Source organism: Haliotis cracherodii, unplaced genomic scaffold (genome assembly GCF_022045235.1).
Source record: "Haliotis cracherodii isolate W230 unplaced genomic scaffold, xgHalCrac1.p SCAF_10, whole genome shotgun sequence".
Taxonomy (NCBI): domain Eukaryota; kingdom Metazoa; phylum Mollusca; class Gastropoda; order Lepetellida; family Haliotidae; genus Haliotis; species Haliotis cracherodii.
In genome coordinates, this window is record NW_027266265.1 from 8,709,257 (window position 1) to 8,736,739 (window position 27,483).

At 41.2% G+C, this 27,483-nt stretch overlaps 2 protein-coding genes across 2 annotated transcripts; both read right to left on the minus strand.

The window, feature by feature from the left end:
• Positions 1-5,512: 5,512 nt before the first annotated feature.
• Positions 5,513-10,190, minus strand: LOC139447442 (uncharacterized). The gene is made up of 2 exons (XM_071228793.1): positions 10,176-10,190; positions 5,513-7,264 (listed from the first exon to the last, which is right to left on the minus strand). The coding sequence occupies exons 1-2, from the start codon at positions 10,188-10,190 to the stop codon at positions 5,513-5,515; spliced, it is 1,767 nt and encodes a 588-aa protein (XP_071084894.1).
• Positions 10,191-15,883: 5,693 nt separating this feature from the next.
• On the minus strand, positions 15,884-26,992 carry LOC139446149 (dynein regulatory complex subunit 4-like). The gene is made up of 10 exons (XM_071227451.1): positions 26,919-26,992; positions 26,371-26,484; positions 24,817-25,014; positions 23,171-23,377; positions 21,385-21,645; positions 19,988-20,155; positions 19,500-19,586; positions 18,793-19,002; positions 17,203-17,268; positions 15,884-16,552 (listed from the first exon to the last, which is right to left on the minus strand). The coding sequence occupies exons 1-10, from the start codon at positions 26,919-26,921 to the stop codon at positions 16,403-16,405; spliced, it is 1,464 nt and encodes a 487-aa protein (XP_071083552.1). The 5' UTR covers positions 26,922-26,992; the 3' UTR covers positions 15,884-16,402.
• Between the last annotated feature and the right edge of the window lie 491 nt (positions 26,993-27,483).

The window sequence follows — 27,483 nt, forward strand, 5'->3', positions numbered from 1 at the left end:
TGAAAAGACATACAATGTCTTAATTTTAATCCAACTTTTCAGATTCCTGATTTAGAATGCTTGGATTTGCAAACTTTTATACTAATATCCTACCAAACATTAAAGTTTCCCTCTTGTGTTACCGTACCTTTAAAATACTGTTGTTGCATATTTTAGTCGTTTATCACTTGGATATTAACTATATCAGCGGCAGTTACTATGGAACCGACAACATTGCGAGGTCATTATCAATAGATAACACAGGTTCATTTGGTAGGTTTGAGTGACAGGTGCAATGTACTTGACGCTTGGTGATGCACGTGCCGCACGAGATAAAATGAATGACGACTGCCTTGACAGCAATGCATCATTCGGAAGATATATGACGTACTTGCTTGTGGAGAATATAAATATGCGGGAATGCGGAGGATTGCTGGTAAACAGGGTGAAGTTGACAAGGTTGGTCATTGACCAGGGTCAGTTTGAAATTGACGCTTGTTTGCGACGTCTGAATGTGACAATTACTGCAAGTTGTATATCTTGTGACGATTGTGAGGAATTTCTGACGCATAGCGTACATCTAATAAACGGGTTTAGCTCGTGATACTTAAATTTATTATCCAAAAGACTTGACTTTGCAGGAGATATCGCTTGGGTGACATCAAGCGATATTTCCAAGGGTATATCGCTGCAATGAAGTTGCATAAGTATGCCCTTGTAGACCAGTGTGACGTCATACGTTACCATGACGTCAAAATAAAATGATGTTTCCAATCACTCTCACTGAAACTGGTTAGCAGAACTTTTTACACCCAAGACACTCTTATTTAAGAAAAAAAACGGCGAATGGGAGTTGTTTATCGCACAATAAAACACTGCAGGGAGAATAAACCACGAGGGGCGCATGCGAAGAGAATATGTAAGGGGGCACGGGTGGCCCAGTCGTCTATGGCGCCGCAATTCGCTGTGCAGAATCGCGTCCTTTGGCCACACCAGACACTATGATTGTGGGTTCGAATCCCAATTCGCTCCGATTATGTTTCTAGGTTTGTCAGCACCAAACACGTGCACGTGGGTTTCACTAAAGTGGTAAACGTCGGATACCTGCATCACTTCAGGCTTTTCTCCCACATTAAGCTGACACGCTGTGGTATAATTGGAGTACTGTTCAAAGCGGCGTTAAACTCACTCACTCACTCACTCACTGTGAAAGCCAGTTTGTCCAAATGCAGACCGGTCTCCTCACATTCTGGACGAGTCAAACATATATAATCAAAGCGACATCACGCAGTACTTGATCACTAAACGTTCCTCAAGTTTGTCCAATTTCCCAAAGTCACAGACCCCTGCTTTGTTTTCTGACTTGTTACAGGTGAAACGATTTGCTCAGTTGACGTTTTGTTTGTTTTGTTCGTTTGTTTGTTGTTTAACGCCACACTCAGCAATATTCCAGCTATATGACGGCGGTCTGTAAATAATCGAAGCTGGACCAGACAATCCAGTGATTTACATCATGAACATCGATCCACGCATTTGGGATTCGATGACATGCATCAACCAAGTCAGCGAGCCTCACCACCCGATACCGTTCGTCGCCTCTTACGACAAGTATGGGTTGCTGAAGACCTACTCTATCCCGGATCTTCACGGGTTGACGTTTTTTTGGATGTACCTCTATCACGTCATATATTGTCGACAATAAAAGACCATACTATGCTCGCGGGTTTCACAAAAATGTTAAACATCTAAGACCTACATCACTTCGGGCTTTCCTCCCCCATCAAGCTAACACGCTGTGATATAACTGGAATACTGTTCAAAGCGGCGTTAAACCCGACTCACTCACAACAAAAGAATTCACTATTACGCAATTCCTCTATGTGAGGCCTAGAAGTTATCACTCATCCCTCGTCTCCCAACCGAAAACGTTTCTTTCTTTTCTATTATAAACAGAACATTTGTTTTATTATCTTACTTGGTCGTTTGTACATATGGGCCCTGTCAATAGACACGTAGCGAGTCCTGCACATACATCTACTTTAGTGAATATACTACATATATGTATACTATACATATACTATGGAATACATAAAGGATATTTAATCACATGAAATATCCTATTTATTATAAGTATACTTTTTTTTGTAGTTTTCTCCCGGAAATTTCATTACAAATGTAAAACCGTGAAACGTAAATTCTCCCCACCTTATACACAGGGACGGTTTACCACTCCTTGAATTTGCGAATAAAAAAGTAGTTTCGTGTTTGCAAAAACTAAAAAAATGTAAACAAAAGTGTAAAAAATATTTAGGGTCAAGAAAATTCTTTGTCATACATTTCGATATGATTATATACAAAATCAACTTCAAAAAATAAATTCTTGAAAACTAAGAAACTGCTGTTGGAAGCGAAAGAATACACACTTGTCAAGAAACACAAATTGTCCTTTGCGAAACAAATAGTCTCGATTGACGAGTTGAATGAGAAATTAACAGTTTACAACGAAACATTTTCGAGAGGATAACAAACGGCAAGAAGTGATATTAACTCCACAAATGACCATCTGTCATTATTTTGCCTTGTCAATCTAGACTTGTGTTGGACTCCTTTTTCTATTTTATTCTCTGGGGTCTTGGTAGGGAGACTAACTGGTCACATGCAGTGTACTAGCCTAACATCTAGTCTCTGTTCAAAATAAACATGTCTTAGAGAAAAAAAAACAGTTGTTAAATTATCTTAAAAAAAATATAATGAAATAGAGTCCAGAGAATCTCTTCATTGATGCTGCAGTAATCCAGACTTGCCAAACATTATAGACTTGCATTGGATATGTTTGTATCAGGGTCTGTATGACAGACTAGCAGTGTACCTACTGTGGCGAGCTGGTGTGGTCATCTGGTCAGAGTACACTCCTACTCTAATGGGACGTCACAGGCACTGGCGGTGAGCAGGACAGAGTCATGCTGTTGGAGAGATAAGTCTGGTATCATCTTACGTCATTTGGCCCCCTTCTTTGCGAAATGCACTGGAGTGCGTCACTCTCTCGTTTGTTTCCTGACATGGGATCCGGGGTATAATTAGTACACGCACGTACTGTGTTTCAAAGTAGAGTTAAGTTGCATAAATGTTTTATGACGCGGGATGGAATCTGGAACTTAACGCTCAGTATTATCGTGTAATAAATTTGACGTCATAGTCCGAAAATTATCCTGGTGTCCGTAGCATTTATAATACATTTAGAATTATGTGTGCGCGCGTTATGCAAACAAACAAACAAGTATGGAATATGGGGCAAAATAGGTTCCCAGCGCCCATATGCAGTACTTGTGGTCGGCGACTTAAATGAGGATCATGTGGTAAGAGTGTGTGACCTGTCTGAAAATGTGTTGCCTGTTGGTGTGAATCTTTGCTCATGATATCAGCCACTGATTTGTTTGGCCCAGAGGAGTGAGGTGAAATTGGGTTTAATGTCATACTTCTTCAGCAGTGTGTGTGTGTCGGTGTGCGCGTGCGTGCGTGCGCGTCTTGTTTTGTATGGTGTGTGTGTGTGTCTATGTGCTTGTGTGCTATTTTTTTTTCTTAAAATTGAATATGGGCGTTACGCTGGACATTCATACCAATTTCACCGCATCTTTTGGGGCCTTTTACACTCTAATGGAATCTGTGATATTTTCTGGCGTTGACGTTTGATATATTTAGACACTCTGCAAAGAGTTCTGAAGTTTATTTGATTTCAGCCGCACACATCAATATTACAGCTATATGACGGCGGTCTGTAAATAATCGAGTCTGGACCAGACAATCCAGTGATTGACATCATGAGCATCGATCCACGCAATTGAGATAGGAGGACATGCATCACCCAAGTCAGCGAGCCTTACCACCCGATCCCGTTAGCTGGATTTGGGTTTCTAAAGACCATTTCCTACCAGGGTCTTCATCAGTATGGATGGCGTTAGTTTATATGGATTTTCCATTCTAGTTGGTTATATATTTAAATATGGAGGTTTTATGTTAACAATTCCTGTTTTTTTCTCTCTGGACAAACAGAGGTCATCTGTGGTCCGATTGGGGTTTGTTTGGGGTCATTGCTGAGGTCCTGTCTATTTCCATGGGCAATACATAAATGTGCTCGGAATAGGGCGACAGGCGATAAAAGTCATCATTTATTTATTTATACTACAAGCATCATGCCTGTTCTATTTGGATCAAACGAGTGTATCATAAAACGGATATTCATATACACATGTTGGAAGTAAAAAAATAGATATAAATACGGACATTAAAACTGTCACAACAAAACAACTTGTTCCCCAGCGGTGAATGAACTGATTAAAAACACTTGATGACACACGTATTGACGTTTTATATCCAGAAGAAACACTGTAAAGGGAGGGAGGGAGCGTAGGTAGAAGGGAGAAGTATTTCAGTTACCGTATTTCCTCGATTAAAAGCCTGGTCGTATATTTCTTAAGACCCCTTCGTTTAATAGAGGCCCGGCGTTTATAATTTCAATTTCCGACTAAAGATTCGTTCAGACTCATCTTCGGTACCGTAGTTTAAAGATCTGTAAAAACGTGTCTGTTCTGAGGGGACAATATGTAGTACCTGTACGGTAGATCGATCGTTACGAAAAGAAAAGAATTTGGCGAATCCAGGCATAAAATGTTCCTGGCGTTTATTGTTATTAGATGCCCCGTACCCCAACGTTTAATCGAGGAAATACGGTATATACCAGCGTTTCTGCTTCATGCGACCAAATGATTTTAACTACAAGTTATATGTGTGTATTTGTTTTCGTATCACCCAGCAATATTCTAGCTATATGACGATGGCCCTACAAGTTATACAAATATATATCGCAATGTTGAAAAATATAAAATACCAATATATGTTTTTTTTAAATTATTTATATTGGACTTAACAGAGACCGCCTTCAATTCGAGAGACAAAGATTATTCTTATCAATTATAAAAATGTACATCAGACAAGCAATAGGTCGTGAATACCCTGTGATAACAAACTCGTTGCAAACTGGCAACTGATATTTCCACAGCTTCATCTCCTGGTAATGAAGTGAGCCTGTTCTAGGTACAGTGTATAATTGTTTTGGTGATATTGCCAGTCACGACCAGAACAGTCGTCTATTAGCTGTACAACGCAACCCTCAGCTCACGTTACAACGTCGCATCGTCAACAACTAAACACGCCTGCGCAGTAACCACTTATATTCGATACGCAAGACGCTAAACGAGGCCAGTTCTTTCAATTCGCACAACACGGTGAGAGCTGATTATGTGTAAACTGAGAATTATGAATTCCCAGGTCAAGGGTTAACTCGTGGTGTAGAGTGTGAGGAATGTAGGTCGAAGTGCAATCTATTACCTTGGTCATAGTTGCCGATGTTAGTTTCTATCTATAGGTATGTCATCATTTGAAACACCACGTCATGCCAGAATGATGTTCACGTGGGTAAGACAAGGCTGTCTACTACCTCCACATGTTTTTAGGATAGTAACGATAAGCTATTATGTCATTGCAATGCGGTGTGGTGGAAAGGTGTTTCGGGTAGGTATTGCAGTGAGGAGTTGCTGGTAGGTGTTGCAGTGAGGTGTGGCGGGTAGGTGTTGCAGTGAGGTGCTGCTGGTAGGTGTTGTAGTGTGGTGTTGCGGGTAGGTGTTGCAGTGTGGTGTTGCGGGTAGGTGTTGCAGTGTGATGTTGCGGGTAGGTGTTGCAGTTTGGTAGGTGTTGCAGTGTGGTGTTGCTGGTAGGTGTTGCAGTGAGGTGTGGCGGGTAGGTGTTGTAGTTTGGAGTTGCGGGTAGGCGTTGGAGTGTGGTGTTGCTGGTAGGTGTTGCAGTGTGGTGTTGCTGGTAGGTGTTGCAGTGTGGTGTTGCGGGTAGGTATTACAGTGTGGTGTTGCTGGTAGGCGTTGCAGTGTGGTGTTGCTGGTAGGTGTTGCAGTGTGGTGTTGCTGGTAGGTGTTGCAGTGAGGTGTGGCTGGTAGGTGTTGCAGTGAGGTGTGGCGGGTAGGTGTTGCACTGAGGTGCTGTTGGTAGGTGTTGCAGTGTGGTGTTGCTGGTAGGTGTTGCAGTGTGGTGTTGCTAGTAGGTGTTGCAGTGTGGTGTTGCGGGTAGGTGTTGCAGTGTGGTGTTGCTGGTAGGTGTTGCAGTGTGATGTGGCTGGTGGGTGTTGCTGGTAGGTGTTGCAGTGTGGTGTTGCAGTGAGGTGTTGCGGGTAGGTATTACAGTGAGGTGTTGCTGGTAGATGTTGCAGTGTGATGTTGCTGGTAGGTGTTGCAGTGTGGTGTTGCTGGTAGGTGTTGCAGTATGGTGTTGCTGGTAGGTGTTGCAGTGTGGTGTTGCTGGTAGATGTTGCAGTGTGATGTTGCTGGTAGGTGTTGCAGTGTGGTGTTGCTGGTAGATGTTGCAGTGTGATGTTGCTGGTAGGTGTTGCAGTGAGGTGTTGCGGGTAGGTATTACAGTGAGGTGTTGCTGGTAGGTGTTGCAGTGTGATGTTGCTGGTAGGTGTTGCAGTGTGGTGTTGCTGGTAAGTGTTGCAGTGTGGTGTTGCTGGTAGGTGTTGCAGTGTGGTGGTGCTGGTAGATGTTGCAGTGTGATGTTGCGGGTAGGTGTTGCAGTGTGGTGTTGCTGGTAGATGTTGCAGTGTGATGTTGCTGGTAGGTGTTGCAGTGTGGTGTTGCTGGTAGGTGTTGCAGTGTGGTGTTGCCGGTAGATGTTGCAGTGTGGTGTTGCTGGTAGGTGTTGCAGTGTGGTGTTGCTGGTAGGTGTTGCAGTGTGGTGTTGCTGGTAGGTGTTGCAGTGAGGTGTGGCGGGTAGGTGTTGCAGTGAGGTGTGGTGGGTAGGTGTTGCAGTGAGGTGCTGCTGGTAGGTGTTGCAGTGTGGTGTTGCGGGTAGGTGTTGCAGTGAGGTGTTTCGGGTAGGTATTACAGTGAGGTGTGGCGGGTAGGTGTTGCAGTGTGGTGTTGCTGGTAGGTGTTGCAGTGTGGTGTTGCTGATAGGTGTTGGAGTGTGGTGTTGCTGGTAAGTGTTGCAGTGTGATGTGGCTGGTAGGTGTTGCTGGTAGGTGTTGCAGTGTTGTGTTGCTGGTAGGTGTTGCAGTGTGGTGTTGCTGGTAGGTGTTGCAGTTTGGAGATGCTGGTAGGTGTTGCAGTGTGGTGTTTCGGGTAGGTGTTGCAGTGTGGTGTTGCGGGTAGGTGTTGCAGTGTGATGTTGCTGGTAGGTGTTGCAGTTTGGAGTTGCGGGTAGGCGTTGGAGTGTGGTGTTGCTGGTAGGTGTTGCAGTGTGGTGTTACGGGTAGGTATTACAGTGTGGTGTTGCTGGTAGGTGTTGCAGTGTGGTGTTGCTGGTAGATGTTGCAGTTTGGAGATGCTGGTAAGTGTTGCAGTGTGGTGTTTCGGGTAGGTGTTGCAGTGTGGTGTTGCTGGTAGGTGTTGCAGTGTGATGTTGCGGGTAGGTGTTGCAGTGAGGTGTTGCTGGTAGGTGTTGCAGTTTGGAGTTGCGGGTAGGCGTTGCAGTGTGGTGTTGCTGGTAGGTGTTGCAGTGTGGAGTTGAGGGTAGGTGTTGCAGTGAGGTGTTGCTGGTAGGTGTTGCAGTGTGGAGTTGAGGGTAGGTGTTGCAGTGTTGTGCTGCGGGTAGGTGTTGCAGTGTGGTGTTGCTGGTAGGTGTTGGAGTTTGGAGTTGCGGGTAGGCGTTGCAGTGTGGTGTTGCTGGTAAGTGTTGCAGTGTGCTGTTGCGGGTGGGTGTTGCAGTGTGGAATTGCGGTTTTTTTTTTCAGGTTTGTGATGAGGGCATGTGTTACAGGGTGTTATGTCGGGTATACGACCGGCGTCAGTTCGCGTAAGTCCAAGATAGATTGTTATCGAACAGGTCACACTTAAACAAGCCACAATCAATAACGTTTGTACATAGCCCTTCTTTAACAAGTGGACCTGGATTAAAGACACGTATACCTCTGAGGGTAGATTTCAGTCGGAGGTCAATACCCTTTCGCACTACATACCCGACAGTGGGTTGAACTTAGACCTCGATAGATAACCGAAATACTGTTATAAGCATCGTCCAACGCATCTCAACAGAACGCCATACGAAATGCTATTGTACAAAACACATTCATTAAATCCGTCAGACGCACTGCATCTATAACGTATTTTATACACGTGAACCACCACGGTATCAATGTGACAGCCTATGATTGTTACATACACACCAAAAGCAAAAGAGGCAGCTTGTGTTGTATACTCCTCAGGAAGCTGAGAATGCAATTTTGAGTGCTCACTGATCCGTTGACCAGGGTAAGAATGCCATTCACTTTGTGTAGACAATGCTTAACATTTGTATGTTGTGTGACGTCGCGCTCAGAAATTTTGCGGCTGTATGATGGCGGCCTGTACATAATCGAGTCTGGACCAGACAATCCGGCGTGAGGTATTGAAAGCAACTCATGTGGCACTCAAGCAGCCAGGTCCCCGAACCTGACTACCCGATCTATTTAGTCTGCCGGATTACCTGCCCCTAAACTATACGTTATACATTTCATCTACCTGGTAGTAAAAGTTTAGATGAGGGGCGGTGGGGTAGCCGAGTGGTTAAGGCGTTAGCTCGTCACGCCGAAGACCCGGGTTCGATTCCCGACATGGGAACATGTGTGAAGCTCAGTTCTGGTGTCCCCCGCCGTGATATGGATAGAATATTGCCAAAAGCGGCGTAAAACCATATTAACTCAGTCACTAGTTCCGACGACAAGAATACAGCAATTATCGATGCTTATATTCAAGAGGCCCGTGAAAATCCAGGTTAGAATAGGTCTTCAGCATTCCATGCTTGTCGTAATAGGCGACTAACAGGATCATGTGGTCAGGCTCACTGACTTGGTTGACGCATGTCATCGTACCCCAATTGCGTAGCTCGATTCTCATGATGTCAATCACTGGATTGTCAGGTCCAGGCTCGATTATTTACAGACTTCCGTGATATAGCTGGAATATTGCAGAGTGCGGCGTTAAACAACAAACAAGTTAACCTAAAAACAAACAAACGAACATACGGATATTCAAGAACAAAAACATGTGTCAAAATTGATGGATTGCAATTATTATTACAGGGCATAGACCCTAAGGACTGACCCCCTTACAATAGCTGACTCAATGGTATCAAAGCTCGGGGTACTTGAAGTGCGAGTACATGTCCTTGACCCTGGGTTTATTAGGCAGGGACAAGCCAACTCGATCACCTATCTTTGTACGAATTCATCCAGAGATAATAAGTGTCACTAGTGCGGACGGTTACGTTAAAACATATCGATAGGGCTCAAAGTTCGCTTAGATAACATATGTATGTCCAAATTGGTTTATACCTACTAACCTACACAGGGAATATTCCGCAGAGAACATGTGTGTAAAAATGCGAACTAGACGAACACTTAGTCAATGAAAACATGTCTTTAAAATAATATAAATATTTTTTCGAAAGAACCTTCCTCTTCTGCTGTTTCAAGCAAACTAGACTTGGTTTGTTTGATCTAGACTTGCCTAGGCTTTATGTAAAAAAAATACCTAAAATATAAATTCCATGGTGCAGAACTATATGCGAACAAATGCACATAAAAAATCTTATGATATAGTCATATAAGTTGTTATATTTCTTTCTGTTACTTAAGAATTGGAGATGCAAGGTGCAGTACTGTTTTATTCTTTTCCGTGCAAATTCATATGTAGGATGTTTGCTTGTTTGTTGTTTAACGCAACACTCAGCAATATTCCAGCTATATGACGGCGGTCTGTAAATAATCGAGTCTGGACCAGACAATCCAGTGATTGACATCATGAGCATCGATCCACGCAATTGGCATCGATGACATGCATCAAACCAAGCCAGCGAGCCTGACCACCCGATCCCGTTAGTCGCCTCTTACGACAAGCATAGCCGCCTTTTACGGCAAGCATGGGTTGCAGAGGACCTATTTTAACCCGGATCTTCACAGGTGTTCCAAATGTCACAGACCACTGATAATATATTGACTTCACGTGAAATAATTGGCACAACTGACTCAGAATTTTTGTGGATATGCCCCAATGACATGTTATATCCACAACATATTATCAAGCAATTCCATTATGTGAGACTTTGAACTTACCAATCAACCCTCGTATCAATGACAGAACTATGCTGGTACTTACAGGCAGTTTGCACATATTGATATTATCTCGGCTGCGGCATAAAACAACACTTAATGCAAGACTCACTGGTACATTCCTTGAAACGCCAGACCGCCTCCGTGATTTTGTGGTAGAGCGTCCGTCCGGAGAGTGGAAGGTCCGGGGTTCGACCCCCAGCCGCGTCATACCAAAAGACGTTAAAAGATGGTACTTGTTGTTACCCTGCCTGGCGCTCGGCATTAAGGGGCTAAAACAAGGACTGGTCGGCTCGGAGTCAGTATACTGTGTCTGAGTGGGGTATTCATGTTAAACTGTGGCATGGTATCTCAGTGTGCTAGCACTATAAATCGACATCAGTCCGGACTAGTACAAGCAGCCACACACACACACACACACGTACATGCACGTCGCTATATAAGTGCAATAATCTTTGACGCGACATTAAACCCAATTTCACCTCACCTCACCTTAAAACGTCTATTTATGGGAGCCTTACATGTTTACTACGACATAAAAAAACTATTAACCACCGACAACTATGTTAACAGTAATTGTCCAACCAAAAAAATATCATATTTCCATTACCTAAGTTTAGTAAATCGCATTATGTTAAAAATCCGGACAAAATGTCAAAAACAAACAGTTAAACAAAGAACTAATCGTATTTAAATGTCTTATCCCCCTCCAATCCCATACAGCCTACATGCTCAATCCAAGGTGATGGAGGGGGACTCAAGATTGTCTCACTGTACGTGACTCCACCGTGCGGCTCACTTATCAATACTGGACTTACGGCTCTAGACCTAAGACGTGTCGTAACGGTTACCTAAGCTGAATGCACTGTCAGTGTAGCGTTTCAATACACGAGGACGACGTTACATGAGAGAGTGCACGTAATTAACATCGAGGTATTCACCTGTGTCTATCATGCATTCATCGGGTACCCGGAACTGTCGGTAATGGGGGTTATTGCAGGTTTTTACTTGTTTTTATGTTTAAAAATGCATGTCATCGTATCCAAATTGCGTGGACCGATGTTCATGATGTCAATCACTGGATTGTCTGGTCCAGTTTCGAGTATTTACAGACCGCCGTCATATATCTGGAATATTGCTGAGTGCGGCGTTAAACAACAAACAAAACTACTACCACGATCACCAGTATAAATACTACTAACACTATTATCAACTCTACCACCATCACAACTACTGCTACTGCTATGTCTACTACTGTATTTCTAGCTGCTGTATGGCGGTCGGGTAGCCTAGTGGTTAAAGCGTTCGCTCGTCACGCCGAAGACCCGGGTTCGATTCGGATTCGGAATATTGCTAAAAGCGGCGTAAAACCATACTCACTCACTCACTCTGCCTGCTGTAACCATCTACACCCGACCACCAGAATTTCTATACAAGATACCCATTAGCCTCTCACGTGATAATACATACTCGCAACACTGAACTTCATTGACATTAGCTCTTCAAACATTTAGCAAAAGCAAAGACGCGCCTCCAATGCACTCCAGTTTCTGATCAGTCTTATCAACTCCTCATGGGTACCGTTTTTTTAAATAACAGTTACATAGTGGCTGTGCAAGTATGGCATTCTTCAGCATGCGTGTGTGAAACCCGGCACAAATGCCTTCATGTTCGACACGCTTTAGGACAATGAAGTTCTGTATTTATAAATTAATAGCTTTGCCTTATCACTATGAATATACTGGGCAATTGTATTGTAACTCTTTGAAAGATCGCATCATGATATATGTACAGGTAAGCGCTTTCTTCAAGGAAGAAATAAACCCGTTAAGATCCGGGTTCGAAAAGTTGGGGGATTATTTGTATTGGTTTTGAATGTCTGTTAATGTTCTCCTTGCAACAAAGTAAATTACATACAAGCTTTTTTGAATCAAAGATATTGTTATCCTCGTAAAGACTTCACGGCTGTAAGATACTCCGTTGTGGAGAACGAAGAAACCACATGCCGTTTTGTAAGACCCGTGAAGATCCGGGGTAGGATAGGTCTTCAGGAACCCATGCTTGCCGTAAAAGACGACTATGCTTGTCGTAAGAAGCGACTAACGGGATCGGGTGGTCAAGCTCGCTGACTTTGTTGATGCATGTCATCGTATCCCAATTGCGGGGACGTCATCGCGTCAATCACTGGATTGTTTGATTTACAGACCGCCGTCATATAGCTGGAATATTGCAGAGAGCTAAGCAATAAAGATTACTACTGCAACCACCACCAGCAAACGTACGTAAAGAACAGCGACATTTTTGGGGTAAAACCTACTACTACTACTACTACTACTACTACTACTACTACTACTACTAGAGTGACGATAACCTCATATATCGAAACAGAGCCCCATGAAACAAGTTCCAACGTTTAATGTATCTCTTAAAACTACACTACAGTGACTATTTTTCAGTTTTACCCACCAATTGTGGACCAAGTCCACTTTAATATGTCAATCTTTATTTCTAATTAACCAAGTACACAACGTTTCTATTCTAAATTCCCGTACTGGGGCGAACCATTAGCTCATGCTGCCACCTGACAACTTCAGCACACAACTAACTCATAACCTCATTTGAATTAATGCTCATCGTGCACGTGGAAATCAACACTGTCATGTTCATTTCAAAGCTCTTTGGGTGCGTTTTTGCTAGCGCTAATACCACCACCGCCACCACCACAACCACCCCCGCCCCCAACACACACACACGCACACCACTACTACTACTACAACAAACACACACTCCCCATCACTACTACTACTACTACTACTACTACTACTACTATTGCCCAAAGCGGCGTAAAACCATATTCACTCAGTCACTAGTTAAGACGACAAGAATACAGCCATTAACGATGGTTATATTCAAGATCTTCACGATCCGGGTTACTGCTACAAGGAAACGTGCGGCAAGAAAAGCGACAATTAAACATTGTGTCTTTGTATAGCTAACCTCGATATTTAACGATTATATAATACTATTGCCGTTTAAATTTTTTAAACTTAATATGAGTACATGCAATAATACTATAGATACAATATGTCAAACACTCCCACTGCGTTACACAATGAGCTAAACGTACAGGTCTTGCGTGACGATCAATCTGGTACTCCCAACTATTCCGAGGAAAGTATTCGTCACCCGTCTGGTATTTGATTTTCTTTATGTTCAGGGACTAAAAATAAACTACTCGGGATTTCAATGATGTCATCCTACTTTCGCTTTCACAATGAAACATTCGGGCCTACTCTACTTTCTCGACATGCAACGCTGACCGCCATATACGGTGAATGAGTGGGTGGGTGGGTGCGCTCGTGCGTGAGGTAGGGGCGCATTTAACAGTATCACGGCGCGTCACCAAAATGTGGGAGGAAAATCAAAAGTGTTCAGATCTGAGTGAGTGAGTGAGTATGGTTTTACGCCGCTTTTAGCAATATTCCAGCAATATCACGGCGGGGGACACCAGAAATGGGCTTCACACATTGTACCCATGTCGGGATTCGAACCCAGGTCTTCGGCGTGACGAGCGAACGCTTTAACCACTAGGCTACCCGACCGCCCCTGTTCAGATCTGAAGACGTCAACCACTTCGGTGAAACCCACGAACACGGGTATGGTACTGACAACCAAGAAACATAATCGGAGCGAACCGGGATTCGAACCCACAGCCATAGGTTTCTGGCGTATTTGAGGGGCGCAACCCTGCACAGAGAATCGCGGCACCTCAAACGACGGTGCCACCTATGCCCCTGCTTGTGCCGATTAAGGACAATGTCGTTGACTTACAAAGTGATAAAAAAATGTTGAGGTATAACAGAAACGAATGTAAAAGCCACCACTCACCATGATTATTCAATAGTTGGTTGTTAACACTGTCATCAGCAACATTCTAGCTATATGGCTTCAGTCTGTAAATAATCGAGTCTGAACCAGACAATCCAGTGATTGATATCTTGAGCATTTGTATAGGATGACATGCATCGGCCAAGTCAACGAGCCTGACCACCCGACCATGTTACTTGTTTTGTACCTCTTCAGTGGTTTGTCCCTTGATTGAATAGTGAGGTGAGGTGAAATTGGATTTAATGTCGCGTCCAAGATTATTGCACTTACATAGCGACGTGCATGCATGCGCGCGCGCATGTGTGTGTGTGTGTGTGTGTGTTTGTGTGTGTGTGTTTGTGTCTGCTTGTACTAGTCCGGACAGATGCCAATTTATAGTGCTAGCTGACTGAGATACCATGCCGCAGTTTAACATGAATACCCCACTCAGACACAGTATACTGACTCCGGCCGACCAGTCCATGTTGTAGCCCCTTAATGCCAAGCGCCAGACAGGGTAACAAGAAGTACCACCTTTTAACGTCTTTTAGTATAACGCGGCCAGATCGAACCCCGGACTTTCCTCTCTCCCGTGGGACGCTCTACCACAAGACCACGGAGGCGGACTGATTGAATAGTGACTAAACTTGCAAACAACACATGATTACAATAAACATCAACACACCCTTTGGTCCTTGTAGAAATGACGGAGGCCTATTTAACAGGTGTAAAATCAAAACGAACCAACTGGAAATATACTATCAATTATCAAGGATCCAAGCCATGATGCTGGATGACACCCAAATAAGCAAGGTCATAGATGCTGACACCCAATCCCCATTTTGGTCACTGAGGTTGACGCCTGATCCCATTTTAGTCACAGAGGCTGGCACCTGATTCCCATTTTAGAAACAGAGGCTGACACCTGATCCCCATTTTAGAAACAGAGGCTGACACCCGACCCCATTTGAGTCACAGAGGCTGACACCCGATCCCCATTTGAGTCAGAGGCAGACACCCGATTCCTATTTTAGTCACAGAGGCAGACACCCGATCCCCATTTTAGTCACAGAGGCCAACACCCAATCCCCCTCTTAGTCACAGAGGCTGACACCCAATCCCCATTTTAGTCACAGAGGCTGACACCCAATCACCATTTTAGTCACAGAGGCTGACACCTGATCCCCATTTTAGTCACAGAGGCCAACACCCAATCCCCATTTTAGTCACAGAGGCTGACACCTGATCCCCATTTTAGTCACAGAGGCCAACACCCAGTCCCCATTTTAGTCACAGAGGCTGAGACTGATCCCCATTTTAGTCACAGAGGCCAACACCCAATCCCCATTTTAGTCACAGAGGCTGAGACTGATCCCCATTATAGTCACAGAGGCTGACAACTGATCCCCATTTTTGTCACAGAGGCTGACATGACCCGATTTTAGTCACTGAGGCTGACACCGGATCCCCATCCTAGTCACAAAGGCTGACACAACCCCAATATCAATCACAGAGGCTGACACATGATCCCCTTCGTCACTGAGGCAGACATAACAGAGTTGTATAAGTTTCTCCATGACATCAATACAATTATTATCAAGAAAAAAAATGAATTTCAACTAAAAAGGGAGTATTTTCAGCTGAGCCAACTCCAGTGTAAATTTTACTAGACTCTGGCTTTGGATCAAGCAGTGGTCAATGGTAAAAGCCGTACCATACACCTTCAGTGTACGAATCACACAATCAACCAAGGGACTTGTTCTTAGTCAGCACTCTGACCAAACATGAACATTGATAAATCACAAAGTTGTGATCATGTTTTAAGTAATGTTTGCCATCTCTGAACTTCCTAATTAAAAAAACAAAAGCAAATTTCAGTGAGTAAATTTATTTTCTCAAGATATCACAGACTGTACAATACGCCGGCCATGTGCACACCCGCTATATTGATATGTACATTGTTTACATGAGGCTGTAGCAATCGATGCCCTGCTAATTTCACTCAACATGATACACATAGTAAAATACATCTCGTACAATATACTGCCTTTGGACTTAAAAATATTGGACGGAAGAAAGTCAACAATATACTGACCCACAATATTACTAAAATAAGTATCATAATCATAAATGAACTTGTTTGGTCTAATGTACATACTAAAAAAAAGAAATAAACTTCACAATGCCTGTATTAAAACCAGACTGGAAAATCCAAAAACCAAAATGTACCCTACATAAAAACTTTAGAACAAAACATTGACCAAAAACATTTCAATTTCATTTAAATGAGGCATTTCTTTAAAATTATATTTTCATAATGTGTATCAAATAAAAACATTTTTTACTTCCAATGTTGATGCTTAGCTTCTGGCAATAAATAGATGGGTAGATGGGGATGCTAACATGTTAGGATGGAGCAGACACAAGTCCTGCTGGACCATGTCCAAGGGTCTGACCGCCGACTGTACTCTCGAGGGGCTTGAAGCCAAGTTCTTCTGTTGGAATGCCGAACTGACGTAGCTTGGACTCGTAGGTCCTCAGCAGGTCATTGTGAGCCTGATGCGAAAAGAACGGATGTCATTACAAGTATTCAAAACAATTATATTTTTGTGCATTTTGTAAATTTGTGAGTAAAATAAAACCATTATGATATGTGCGCCTATAAAGATCTAAATTATGTTTCTGCAGACATTGTTAAAGGAGAAGGGAGATAACTCATGTAAACTCCATACTGCAATTATTTTGATGGATTGCATGTGAAAATGAACTGGATCTAGACCAGGAACATTAAGCCCTAAATTAAACACACCCTACATTAAGCGAACACATACAGTTCCTTTATAGTTCTAGACGGCCTTTCAAAACTCTCCAAAGAAACATTTTATTCCATAAGTACCACTTAAGATTTGTTTGTTTGTTGTACAGCGCCGCACACTCAGCAATATTCAAGCTGCATAACAGTGGTCTGCAATTATCAAACTTGGACCAGACAATCCAATGATTGACATCATGAGCATCGACATACGCAATTTGGATACGATGACATGCATCAACCAAGTCAGCAGGCCTGACCACCCAATCCCGTTAGTCGCCTCTTACGACCAGCATAAGACAACTCTCACAGCAAGCATGGGTTACTGAAGACCAATTCTACCCCGGGTGTTAATGGAATACCACACAAGAGCATGTATTAGCCTTGGCTTTACCTTGCACACTCTGGCCAGTTCATATTGTAGATCCTTGATGGCACTGTTCTTGGAGTCAAGCACGTCCTAGAATATCAAGAAGAAGATGTAACATTTGGCCTACACATCAAATTCAAATGGACAAATGTATCAACCGAACCATGTGACAAAGGCAATAATTGATGAGATTTTATTCAAGCCAACAATTTAGAGAAAAATGTTGCCCATCATTGTACTTCATATATGCAGGACTGAGATCTATTGTGGGACTCTAATTTTAGGGCGGATTCTCAATGTTATATGACATGCTTGAGTTGAGGTCAGGACTCCTTGCCTGTGATGATGTCATGTAAGTTTAAAGTCTATTACCCCTGTGATGATGTCATGTAAGTTTAAAGTCTATTACCCCTGTGATGATGTCATGTAAGTTTAACGTCTATTACCCCTGTGATGATGTCATGTAAGTTTAAAGTCTATTACCCCTGTGATGATGTCATGTAAGTTTAACGTCTATTACCCCTGTGATGATGTCATGTAAGTTTAACGTCTATTACCCCTGTGATGATGTCATGTAAGTTTAACGTCTATTACCCCTGTGATGATGTCATGTAATTTTAACGTCTATTACCCCTGTGGTGATGTCATATAAGTTTAACGTCTATTACCCCTGTGATGATGTCATGTAAGTTTAACGTCTATTACCCCTGTGATGATGTCATATAAGTTTAACGTCTATTACCCCTGTGATAATGTCATGTAATTTTAACGTCTATTACCGATAGAAAAAACAAAGGTTTTCTTATGGCGGATTAATGCTGGTAGAGGAAGAAACAAGTATCTAAAGATCCTAATGCTGAATCCTTTTGAAATGATTTTCCAAAAGTTCAAGAAATTACACATGTGAAGGCTATGAATTGGAAGTGGCGAAGTGTGGACATATGCAGGATTTTATCAACTCCAGCAAGTGAGAGGATGGTGGAGAAGGTCTTAGAAAATTATTTCTATGATGAAACTTCGGGGAATGTTTTAAGAAAAGTACTAACATGCAATCCCTGCACATGACGATGCTGCTTTAAGGGGAAATGATTAAAATAATCCAGAGAAATCACAACGTTGATCATCGAATGTCTGCCGCTTTATTTGAACCTATATGACATTTAGCGCTATAGAAACTGCATGTTATTAGTATCATATGATAATCTGCCATAGATCTGAGTATACGCCAATATCTGCCCTATTTGCGGAATCTGTATAGATATGAGAATCCACCACGAACAGAGTCCTACTAAAGATCAGAGTCCTACATATATCTTCACAAGGATACAAGGTAGGAGAAGAATTCTGTAACATGTAACTATGCAAGCATGGAAACAGCTTTTTTTTAAATAATGAAATTTGCTACCGGAATATGCTGTCAGTAATCGCCTTATTCTGTCGAAAATATATTCACCAAATTAGTTCATCATAGTGTAGTTATACATTTACTTTCAGTCTTCTGGATCACCTATGAAATTTCCGAATGTATAAATGTTAAGTACACTTCAAAAAGAAGGTAGGTGCATCCGTGCACTCCAACTCTGGATCTATGTATGCTATGTGACTACAGCGTACCTCTAACTTCCGCGTGACAACGGTGAGCGCAGTGGGGTCAAGGTTAGATGCAGATAAGACTTCGTTCAACTGGGCTTCCTTCTTCTCCAAGGTGTCGGCCAAGGCGTTCAGCTTCTTCTCCAGGAGGAGATTCTTGAAGTTACTCTTCTGTTGAACCTCATGGATTGCTTTGACGAACTTGCGGTACAGATCGTCTCTCTCCTCCTGAGTCTGCAGCATCAAACAAGAACATAGACGTCCTCTCACATTCTCTAAACTCTTAAAGAATTATCTAGGTCTAAACATTTGGTCATAAGCCCTTATCTTATGAAAGTTTACAGGTAATTTTATACAGTTAATATATCATGGTCATTGGGAGACACAGCTGGCCAACTATCTATGCACTGCAGTTCGATGTGGATTTTGTCCCTTAGGCAGCCTAGATAGTAAGTTTGAATCTCGGTTCATCCTGATTAGGTTTCTAGGTTTGCCATCACCAGACCATGCTTGTGGAATTCACCAAAGTGGTAAACATTTGAGACTTACATCACTTTCCTCTTTTCTCCATCACGTTGACACGCTTTATTATACATGAAATTCTGTTTAAAGCGGAGTTTAACCAAACTCTCTCCTGGTCACGGACCACTGCTGTTGTACAAATATGGAAGAAATAAACTAAACTAATCAATGCAACTCAAGAATAAAGTATGATTTTTCATTTGCGTTACCTTCTGGAATCTCTGTTCTAAGACTTCGTGCTCCCATTTAAGTGCACGGAAATCATCCTCTGTCACCCGTAACCTGGCCTTGGTCATCTGCAGACAGAGATTTATAACTAATGATAAAAAATGAACATCAATTAAACAAAAACAATTACTGAGTTTCACAAATAAACAAACAAAATACCATTACTTTCTCATGCTCTTCCTGATCAAAGGGACACAACTCCTTCACAAATTACCTCCCCTTGATTAACTCGAATCCACAGATCATCACATATGAACTTAATCTGCTTAACTTCATTGCTATAAAGGTTGTATAACAGCAGTACATATCCACAGCAACACTGAATCTAATAAAGAGTGTTTGGTCTCTATCCTTGTATTGATAAAATCTAAACAATATTGAGTCATATATATATATATGAGTGATACTCAGACTGAACTTGTATATAGTCTAAGCCACCTCTCTTCCTCCATGCGACAGATGTACTTACACGGAGAGTCTCTTTATCCTTCTCATAGTTGGCGAGCTGTTTGCGGAGGTCTTCCACTTCCTCGCGGGCCTTCTGCAGCGGTTCCGTCAGCCGCTTGTTCTCGGCGATCACCTCCGCCATCTGCTTCTCCATCCGCTCCTCCTTCTTCTTCATGTCCTCAACTTGTTCCTGCCACACAAAATGCCAACTATTCGTCACGACAATCGTGATTTCCTGAATAACCAACACTTTTCATAGAAGGATCCTGGATTTTGCAAACGATGGTGTACACATGATACCCAAGTTACCATGTGACTTAGCTGAGGGCGAGTTTAACATGTATGGTATCTGAAAAAAGGTTTGGGGGCATCCATTGAACCATTATTCAAGATCCGCCAATGCTGGTTGTATCTATTTATGAGTACCAAGAACTCTCTGTAATAGCAGTTAGGTTACCCCTGTACCATTTGTAAAATAAAAAAATTGTAAAGCTTTATGCTTATAATAGATTGGAACATCATTGTTGAATTACTCACTATTTTAATTACTAGAATGTGTTGGTAAAATATCCACACTATTTAAAACTGAAACCACGTCTCCACTACTTGTGTCACATATATTTTGTCAGTTTAAATTATTTGAGCATTCTTTAGGTCAATGATAAATGCTATAGGAAAGAATGGGTATCAGCACTTTTCTATACAACATTCACCATATGCAAAACTGATTCAAAACAAAGATCTGAGGACATCCAATCAGAGCATCGCTTACCAGATCAGGAAAGTACCTGTCACCATGTTTTATCTAACCATGCAACCTCGAAAAATTTAACACTGGGTATTCTGAAAGACAGTTACTGGCTTTCCATCCGAATCTGTCAAAACCTCTGCCTATCTCTTGCTTCAGTGGGATAAACATTTGAATTGAAGAGACTTTGCTTGCATGTGGGAAGTAATGCCACAGTATCTAGGCCATCTATTAGACATTCCAGAATATTCTTTAGTTCACTTTTAAAATTTTGAATCAAGAATTGTCAAAATATTTTTCAAAGCGTAGTCCTCAGTTTGAAACAAGTGCTGTATAGCTTGAGAAATCTTATATCTGATTCGTGATTGTCAATTTCATGTTGGTCATTTGATTGGTTGGTCACAGTTAGTGAAAGGTTGTTCTGACTGACCTGTAATAGGATGTCCTCTGATCTTTTAGCGTTAGTGAGAACTAAGATCTGATCTTAATGAAATTGGTTGAGACAACACCCATAGTATTCAAATGTAAATCAAAGATAGTAACTTTGACACAAACAACCATATTTTGAGTCCCCGTCCTCAAGATAATAAACACCAAGTTTTGGAAAGGACAGTGGAACTTGTGCCAGTTCCTAAATGTCTTGATCTTATTACTACATGTCCTTTCCCTACCTTGAGTGTGTTGATGAGGGCAAGGTTGTTGAGCGTGATATCATTGTAGTAGTTCTTGATATCACTGAAGGCCTTCTCATGGTTCTTCATCAAGGTGTTGATCTGACCGTTCTTCCTCTCCTCGATCTCATGGATCTCAGTCTTCCTCCTCAGGTCCAGCTCATCTCGCAGAGCTCGCATCTTCTTCTCGTACTTCGACTCAATCTCCCGTGCCTGGCGCTCAAAGTCCCGCCTCAGTTCCGTGATCTGCTCATCATTTTTCTGGAAGAAAACACAACAACATATTTACAGAACCCTGTGTATTTCACATGTGATACTGAAACACTTTTAATCACAATTTTTGTAATATTGGGCAAAATTCCCACAATAATCAAAACAAGCCTTACTGTGTATTTAGGCATGAGTAGCCATACAGTTCAGTGTTGCCATCTGGGTTCAAATCTCATTTGATGTGTTTTGAGATGAAAATAAGAAAAAAACACACATCATGTCTGATGCTTGAAAACATGATGTGTTCCCATTGTGTGTCAGTATATAGTTATCCTGCTACGACAGTATCTATAACATGATGATATTATATATCCTCCTACGACAGTATCTATAACATGATGATATTATATATCCTCCTACGACAGTATCTATAACATGATGATATTATATATCCTCCTACGACAGTATCTATAACATGATGATATTATATATCCTCCTACGACAGTATCTATAACATGATGATATTATATATCCTCCTACGACAGTATCTATAACATGTTGATATTATATATCCTCCTACGACAGTATCTATAACATGCTGATATTATATATCCTGCTACGACAGTATCTATAACATGATGATATTATATATCCTCCTACGACAGTATCTATAACATGTTGATATTATATATCCTGCTACGACAGTATCTATAACATGATGATATTATATATCCTCCTACGACAGTATCTATAACATGATGATATTATATATCCTCCTACGACAGTATCTATAACATGTTGATATTATATATCCTCCTACGACAGTATCTATAACATGATGATATTATATATCCTGCTACGACAGTATCTATAACATGATGATATTATATATCCTGCTACGACAGTATCTATAACATGATGATATTATATATCCTGCTACGACAGTATCTATAACATGATGATATTATATATCCTGCTACGACAGTATCTATAACATGATGATATTATATATCCTGCTACGACAGTATCTATAACAGTTTGATATTATATATCCCTCCCTTCACCTTCTCTGAAACACAAAGAGCAAAATGCTTTACTTTCTTACTTTGCTTTATCTTCTAATCTTTACTATGATAATCTGTCATTTTGTTTGTCTGTCAGGGACATAATCTGGAATCTTTTCATCATCTGATTGACCAGGTCGTCTGCTGTGGTGGTAGTTATTGTGACGCCATTGGAAATAAGAACAGCGACCTGATTGGACATCTGGTTTTAATAACAGGGGACACAACTCCTGTTCTACAAGGGGTGGCACCACAATCGAGCCACAAACGGCTTGAGTGAGTGAGTATGGTTTACGCCGCTTTTAGCAATATTCCAGCAATATCAGGGCAGGGGACACCAGAAATGGGCTTCATACATTGCACCCATGTCGGGAATCGAACCCGGGTCTTCGGCGTGGCGTGCGAACGCTTGAACCACTAGGCTACCCGACCGCCCCACAAAAGGCTTGAAATGGCAAGGGTTAAGACTAGACTTGATTTAGGCTAGAAAGAGACATTCTCAGATCACTCACCCTCTTCAGATTCTTGATAACATCTTCATGAGCCATCTCCTGCTCTTTGAGTTCCACCTTGAGAGCACGGCGGTCCTTCCGAAGATCCTTCTCCTCATACTGATGAGTGTCTTCAGCTAATTTCAGAGACACTGCACCCTGTGCCTTCAGCTCTGAGATGTTATTCTGATGCTCATACAACAAGTGCTTCACCTTTTGTTTATACACCTGGAATACACAGACAAACGTGCAGGAATGGTAGCAGAATTATCACACTGGCCCCACAGGGATATGACACGGACACATCTTCATTTGGGACCAAATACTTTCAGGGGTAGATTTAACAACAAATTTGTATGTAGAGAGCAGGGCTTACTTCTTTTTAAAGTTCCTGGCCCTTCTCCAAATTGGTTTACAGGGGTAGAAACTAACATTTTTAGTCCACTAGTCCTTATAATGATAACAAGTAGCAAAAGCCTTATAAAGGACAAATTTCTACTGGTCCTTATGATACATTAACCATTGGTCAGTTTTGCAAGGACTACAGGACTAGTGCCAATTTCTAATGCTGGTTTATAACTACATGGTGGAGACCACGAAGTGGCTTAACGTCAGGTCGCGTAGTCACCTTGCAGGGTTCTGGAAAGTTTAGAACTCCTCAACCCCAAACAGTTTTTTCTGGCACTCTGGGATTACATCTTGGCTTCCATTTGCATCATTGCATGGGGATTTATGAGTAATTAAAGAAGTTGTTGTACACAACAATACAAAATGGCGACTGGCTGTTATACAACCAAGATGATCAAATTTAAAAAATAAAACACACAGGGGCCATCTACTTTACGTTTCAGCAAACCCTTTGTAATTTTAACTGGATATAGGCCAACAGTGAAATCGACCTCATCTACTCTGGGATTAATCTGGGATTTGAAAGTAAATACACATGGCAGGCAAATTCAATTTATATTGTGCAAATGGACCAAATGGACTGACAGTCATAGTTAGTATGAAATTGATAAATTGCAGGTCTACAAAGGTAAGTTTTCTTTACACAACTGAATAATTAATTATATTCTTAATCAATATATGGAAATATATCACAATAATGTGAGATGAAGTATCAGCACCTATAACATTAGAGAAATGTGCCCATGTTGGGAGCTATTACTAGCTTCTATGCCTTTACAATTCATGTATATATGGATTCGATTTAAAAATATGGTCTTGTTAATGAGTGAAAATGAGAACAATTTCATCCAAGGGTTATCCAACAGGTTATATAACACTATGAGATTACACACAATGTTTACCATATTCAAAGTAATAAGCGCCCCGCTCTAATAAGCGCCCATGGTGGTATTTGCTAATATATTGCCTACTGAACAATCCCAATTAACACTCCTTCTGATCGATCAATGTACACAAGACTTACACAAGATAAGTTTTATTCCTATATAATACATGTGTTATATGCATCCTTAATTATGAGCAATTATAAATTCTGGAAATATATATCTGTTGTATATAAATATTTCAGGCTGTCAGCATAAACCACCAAATTTTTCAACTCCTTTTTTTTTTCACCAACATAATATTCTAATAAGAGCACTCTATTTCTAATTTTGAGAGCGCCCTGGGCGCTTATTATGTCAAAAAAGGTATCATACCTTGATTTCAACTTGATGTCTCTCTTCTGCATCTTCCATTTCCCGATCCTTATTCCTGAGTTCTGCCTTCTTCTCCTCCAGCTGACGCTTTGTGATCTCCCAGAACGTGTTCACTTTGTCTCGCTCCAGCTGGAAGTAGTTCCTCTCCTCCCGCTCTCGATCCAACTCATCTCGCAGCCGGACAATGTGCTCTTCCAGCTATTTTATTATCACATAATAGGTTAGTTAATAAATCCTTGTTTATGAGTTCATATTTCTTTCTTTAAGATGCACATGTACAACAAATCTCCCAATGTCTTCATTTCTACTATCCAGAAATACACAAGGAGTTGAAAGTATTGCTTGTGCTAGCAGACCATTATTTTCCTATTTTTATAGTTAACAAAAAATTTTAAAAGTACATATGAAATATAATTTCATCCATAGTAGGGCTTGGACGTGTCCAAATTTACTACACGGGTACCCCTCCCTACACAGATACCCTTCCCCCAACTACCCGACCCTACCTAGGTACCCACTGTTGGTCTAAGTTGTGTACAAAATGTTCAGTTGGGGATTGTTTTACTGGAGCAGAGGCAAAAAGTATTTAGATATACTAGCATAAAACAATCTGATCATGAACACACTGAAGTTGATTTTTGTTTTGTTTGTTTAACGCCGCATTCAGCAATATTCAAGCTATATGACGGCGGTCTGTAAATATATGAAGCTGGACCAGACAATCCAGTAATTGACATCATGAGCATCAATCCACACAATTGGGATCGATGACAAGTTTCAATCAAGTCAGAGAGCCTGACCACCCAATCCCGTTAGCCACCTTTTACAACAAGAATAGTCGCCTTTAACGACAACTATGGGTTGCTGAAGACCTATTCTACCCTGGAAACTTCACAGGTCACACTGAAGTTGACTGAAGCTTTGTTTTTAATCAAACATACAAAGTAAGAAGGAATGTGTGCATAGTCAGAAAGAAATGCAAACAAATTAGCGACTTGTGCAAGTGTAACCATGGAATTTTATTGTTATGATCAATATATCACATAACTAAAAACAGGTCTGGGTTGTCCTGTGCTTACCCGGGTGCTACTCAGGACATTTAATAACATTTCAGAGCTCCAGATAAGCTGCGTATCTGCGTAAAATATGCATCAGAAATGCAGAAATACGCAGTAAAATAAAATCCAAGCGTATCAAATACGCAACGAACATTACAGATACGCTACAAAAATAAAACTTGTGCGTATCATCAAAATATTGTGAAGTAACCCTGGGTATTCGATTAGCAAATCTGCAACTTATTTTGTAATTATAAACAGGCATTCCGTCAACCTTGCCAAACTCCACGATGACTGTTACATCATGATCATTTGCCATCACACTTTCTTGTGGAAGTATTGTAATTTTGCGTCCTATAAAGCTCTCGAACCCACACGACACCAGTTTGAAGGGAGTAGATGAAAAGTGTTTTTAAATATTTAACTTAAGTACCTACATGTGTAGAATACATATTTAATTTACATAATTAACAGATTAAGCGGGAATACAACAAACCTGCTCTTTTGTCATTTCCTCTGTTGAGATTCCATCTATGACGGTTGGGGTTTTCGCCTTGCCAGACTTCTTCCCCTTCTTGCCTTTCTTCCCACTCTTCTTCTTTTTGGGAGGCTACAGAGACAACAATCATAAATGATTCTTACCAGAAGAAAGCAAAACCATGTCATATCAAAATAAAGCAGGCAGTAACATAAGTCTTTCCAAAAACTGAAAACACAAACTTGTCGTAAATATGAAATAATGAGCTAAGAATGATCATACAGAAGTGTTTTGTATATCTAATGCATACATATGTTTTCACTTCAAACAAGCCGTACCATTGAAAATTGATTCTTCACGAAGGGAACGACCAAAACCAATCTTCACACGATAATAAACAAACAAGATGTCGCGAAAATAGGAGACACGTCCCTAAGTTACTCTCAACTGTTTCAGAGAAATCGGTTAAAGCTGCCTACCATCGCGACCTCAACTATGCTAGTGCGGTTAGAACAGTCATGTAAGTTTTCTGCTATGATTTAAGGTCAGACCCTCGATGAACCTACCATTTTGACGTTTGTGGGGAGGAAATAAAGTCAACACAACAATGGAGCTTCCTCCCGTTGTCCACAGCAACAAGACCCGGATGTGAGATCTCGTTAGTAGTCTCCCAAATTAAAAAATACTTCTTTATCAAAATCAAACATATTTCCTACTTTTTAAACGCGTGACAATGAAAACAGAAACAAAACACTCATAAATGAAACATAAAATAGCGCTTTATTTTACAAAATATCAACCAAGGGGCGTAACTCAGCATTACACTAGTCACGGTCTTTAGTTGCGCGGCCGCTGAATCTCCTTCCTTTGTTCGATAATCGACAGAGGAGTGCCGAGTCTGACTCAAAGCTGATTCATCTTATGGAATGGGGGTAAGTAAAATCTCTACTTATATCGCATAAGAAATATTATTTACTTTAGATCAATTTTTTTGTCGTTTTTACTTTTGTTAATTCATAACGAAATGATTGGCTTGACCTATCAATTTATTTTCTTAAACTTTGCAGATCCATCTATCTTTATTTAATAATTGACATTAATTAACCTAGATCGATACTAAAATTTTTAACA

What these genes read in the sequence shown, in the direction of transcription:
- LOC139446149 (XM_071227451.1), bottom strand. An exon ending in TAGAACAGAGATTCCAGAAG is followed by an intron (nt 19,003 to 19,499) that starts GTAACGCAAATG and finishes TTGATGCTGCAG; the next exon opens with ACTCAGGAGGAGAGAGACGA. An exon ending in AACTGGCCAGAGTGTGCAAG is followed by an intron (nt 16,553 to 17,202) that starts GTAAAGCCAAGG and finishes TTTTCGCATCAG; the next exon opens with GCTCACAATGACCTGCTGAG.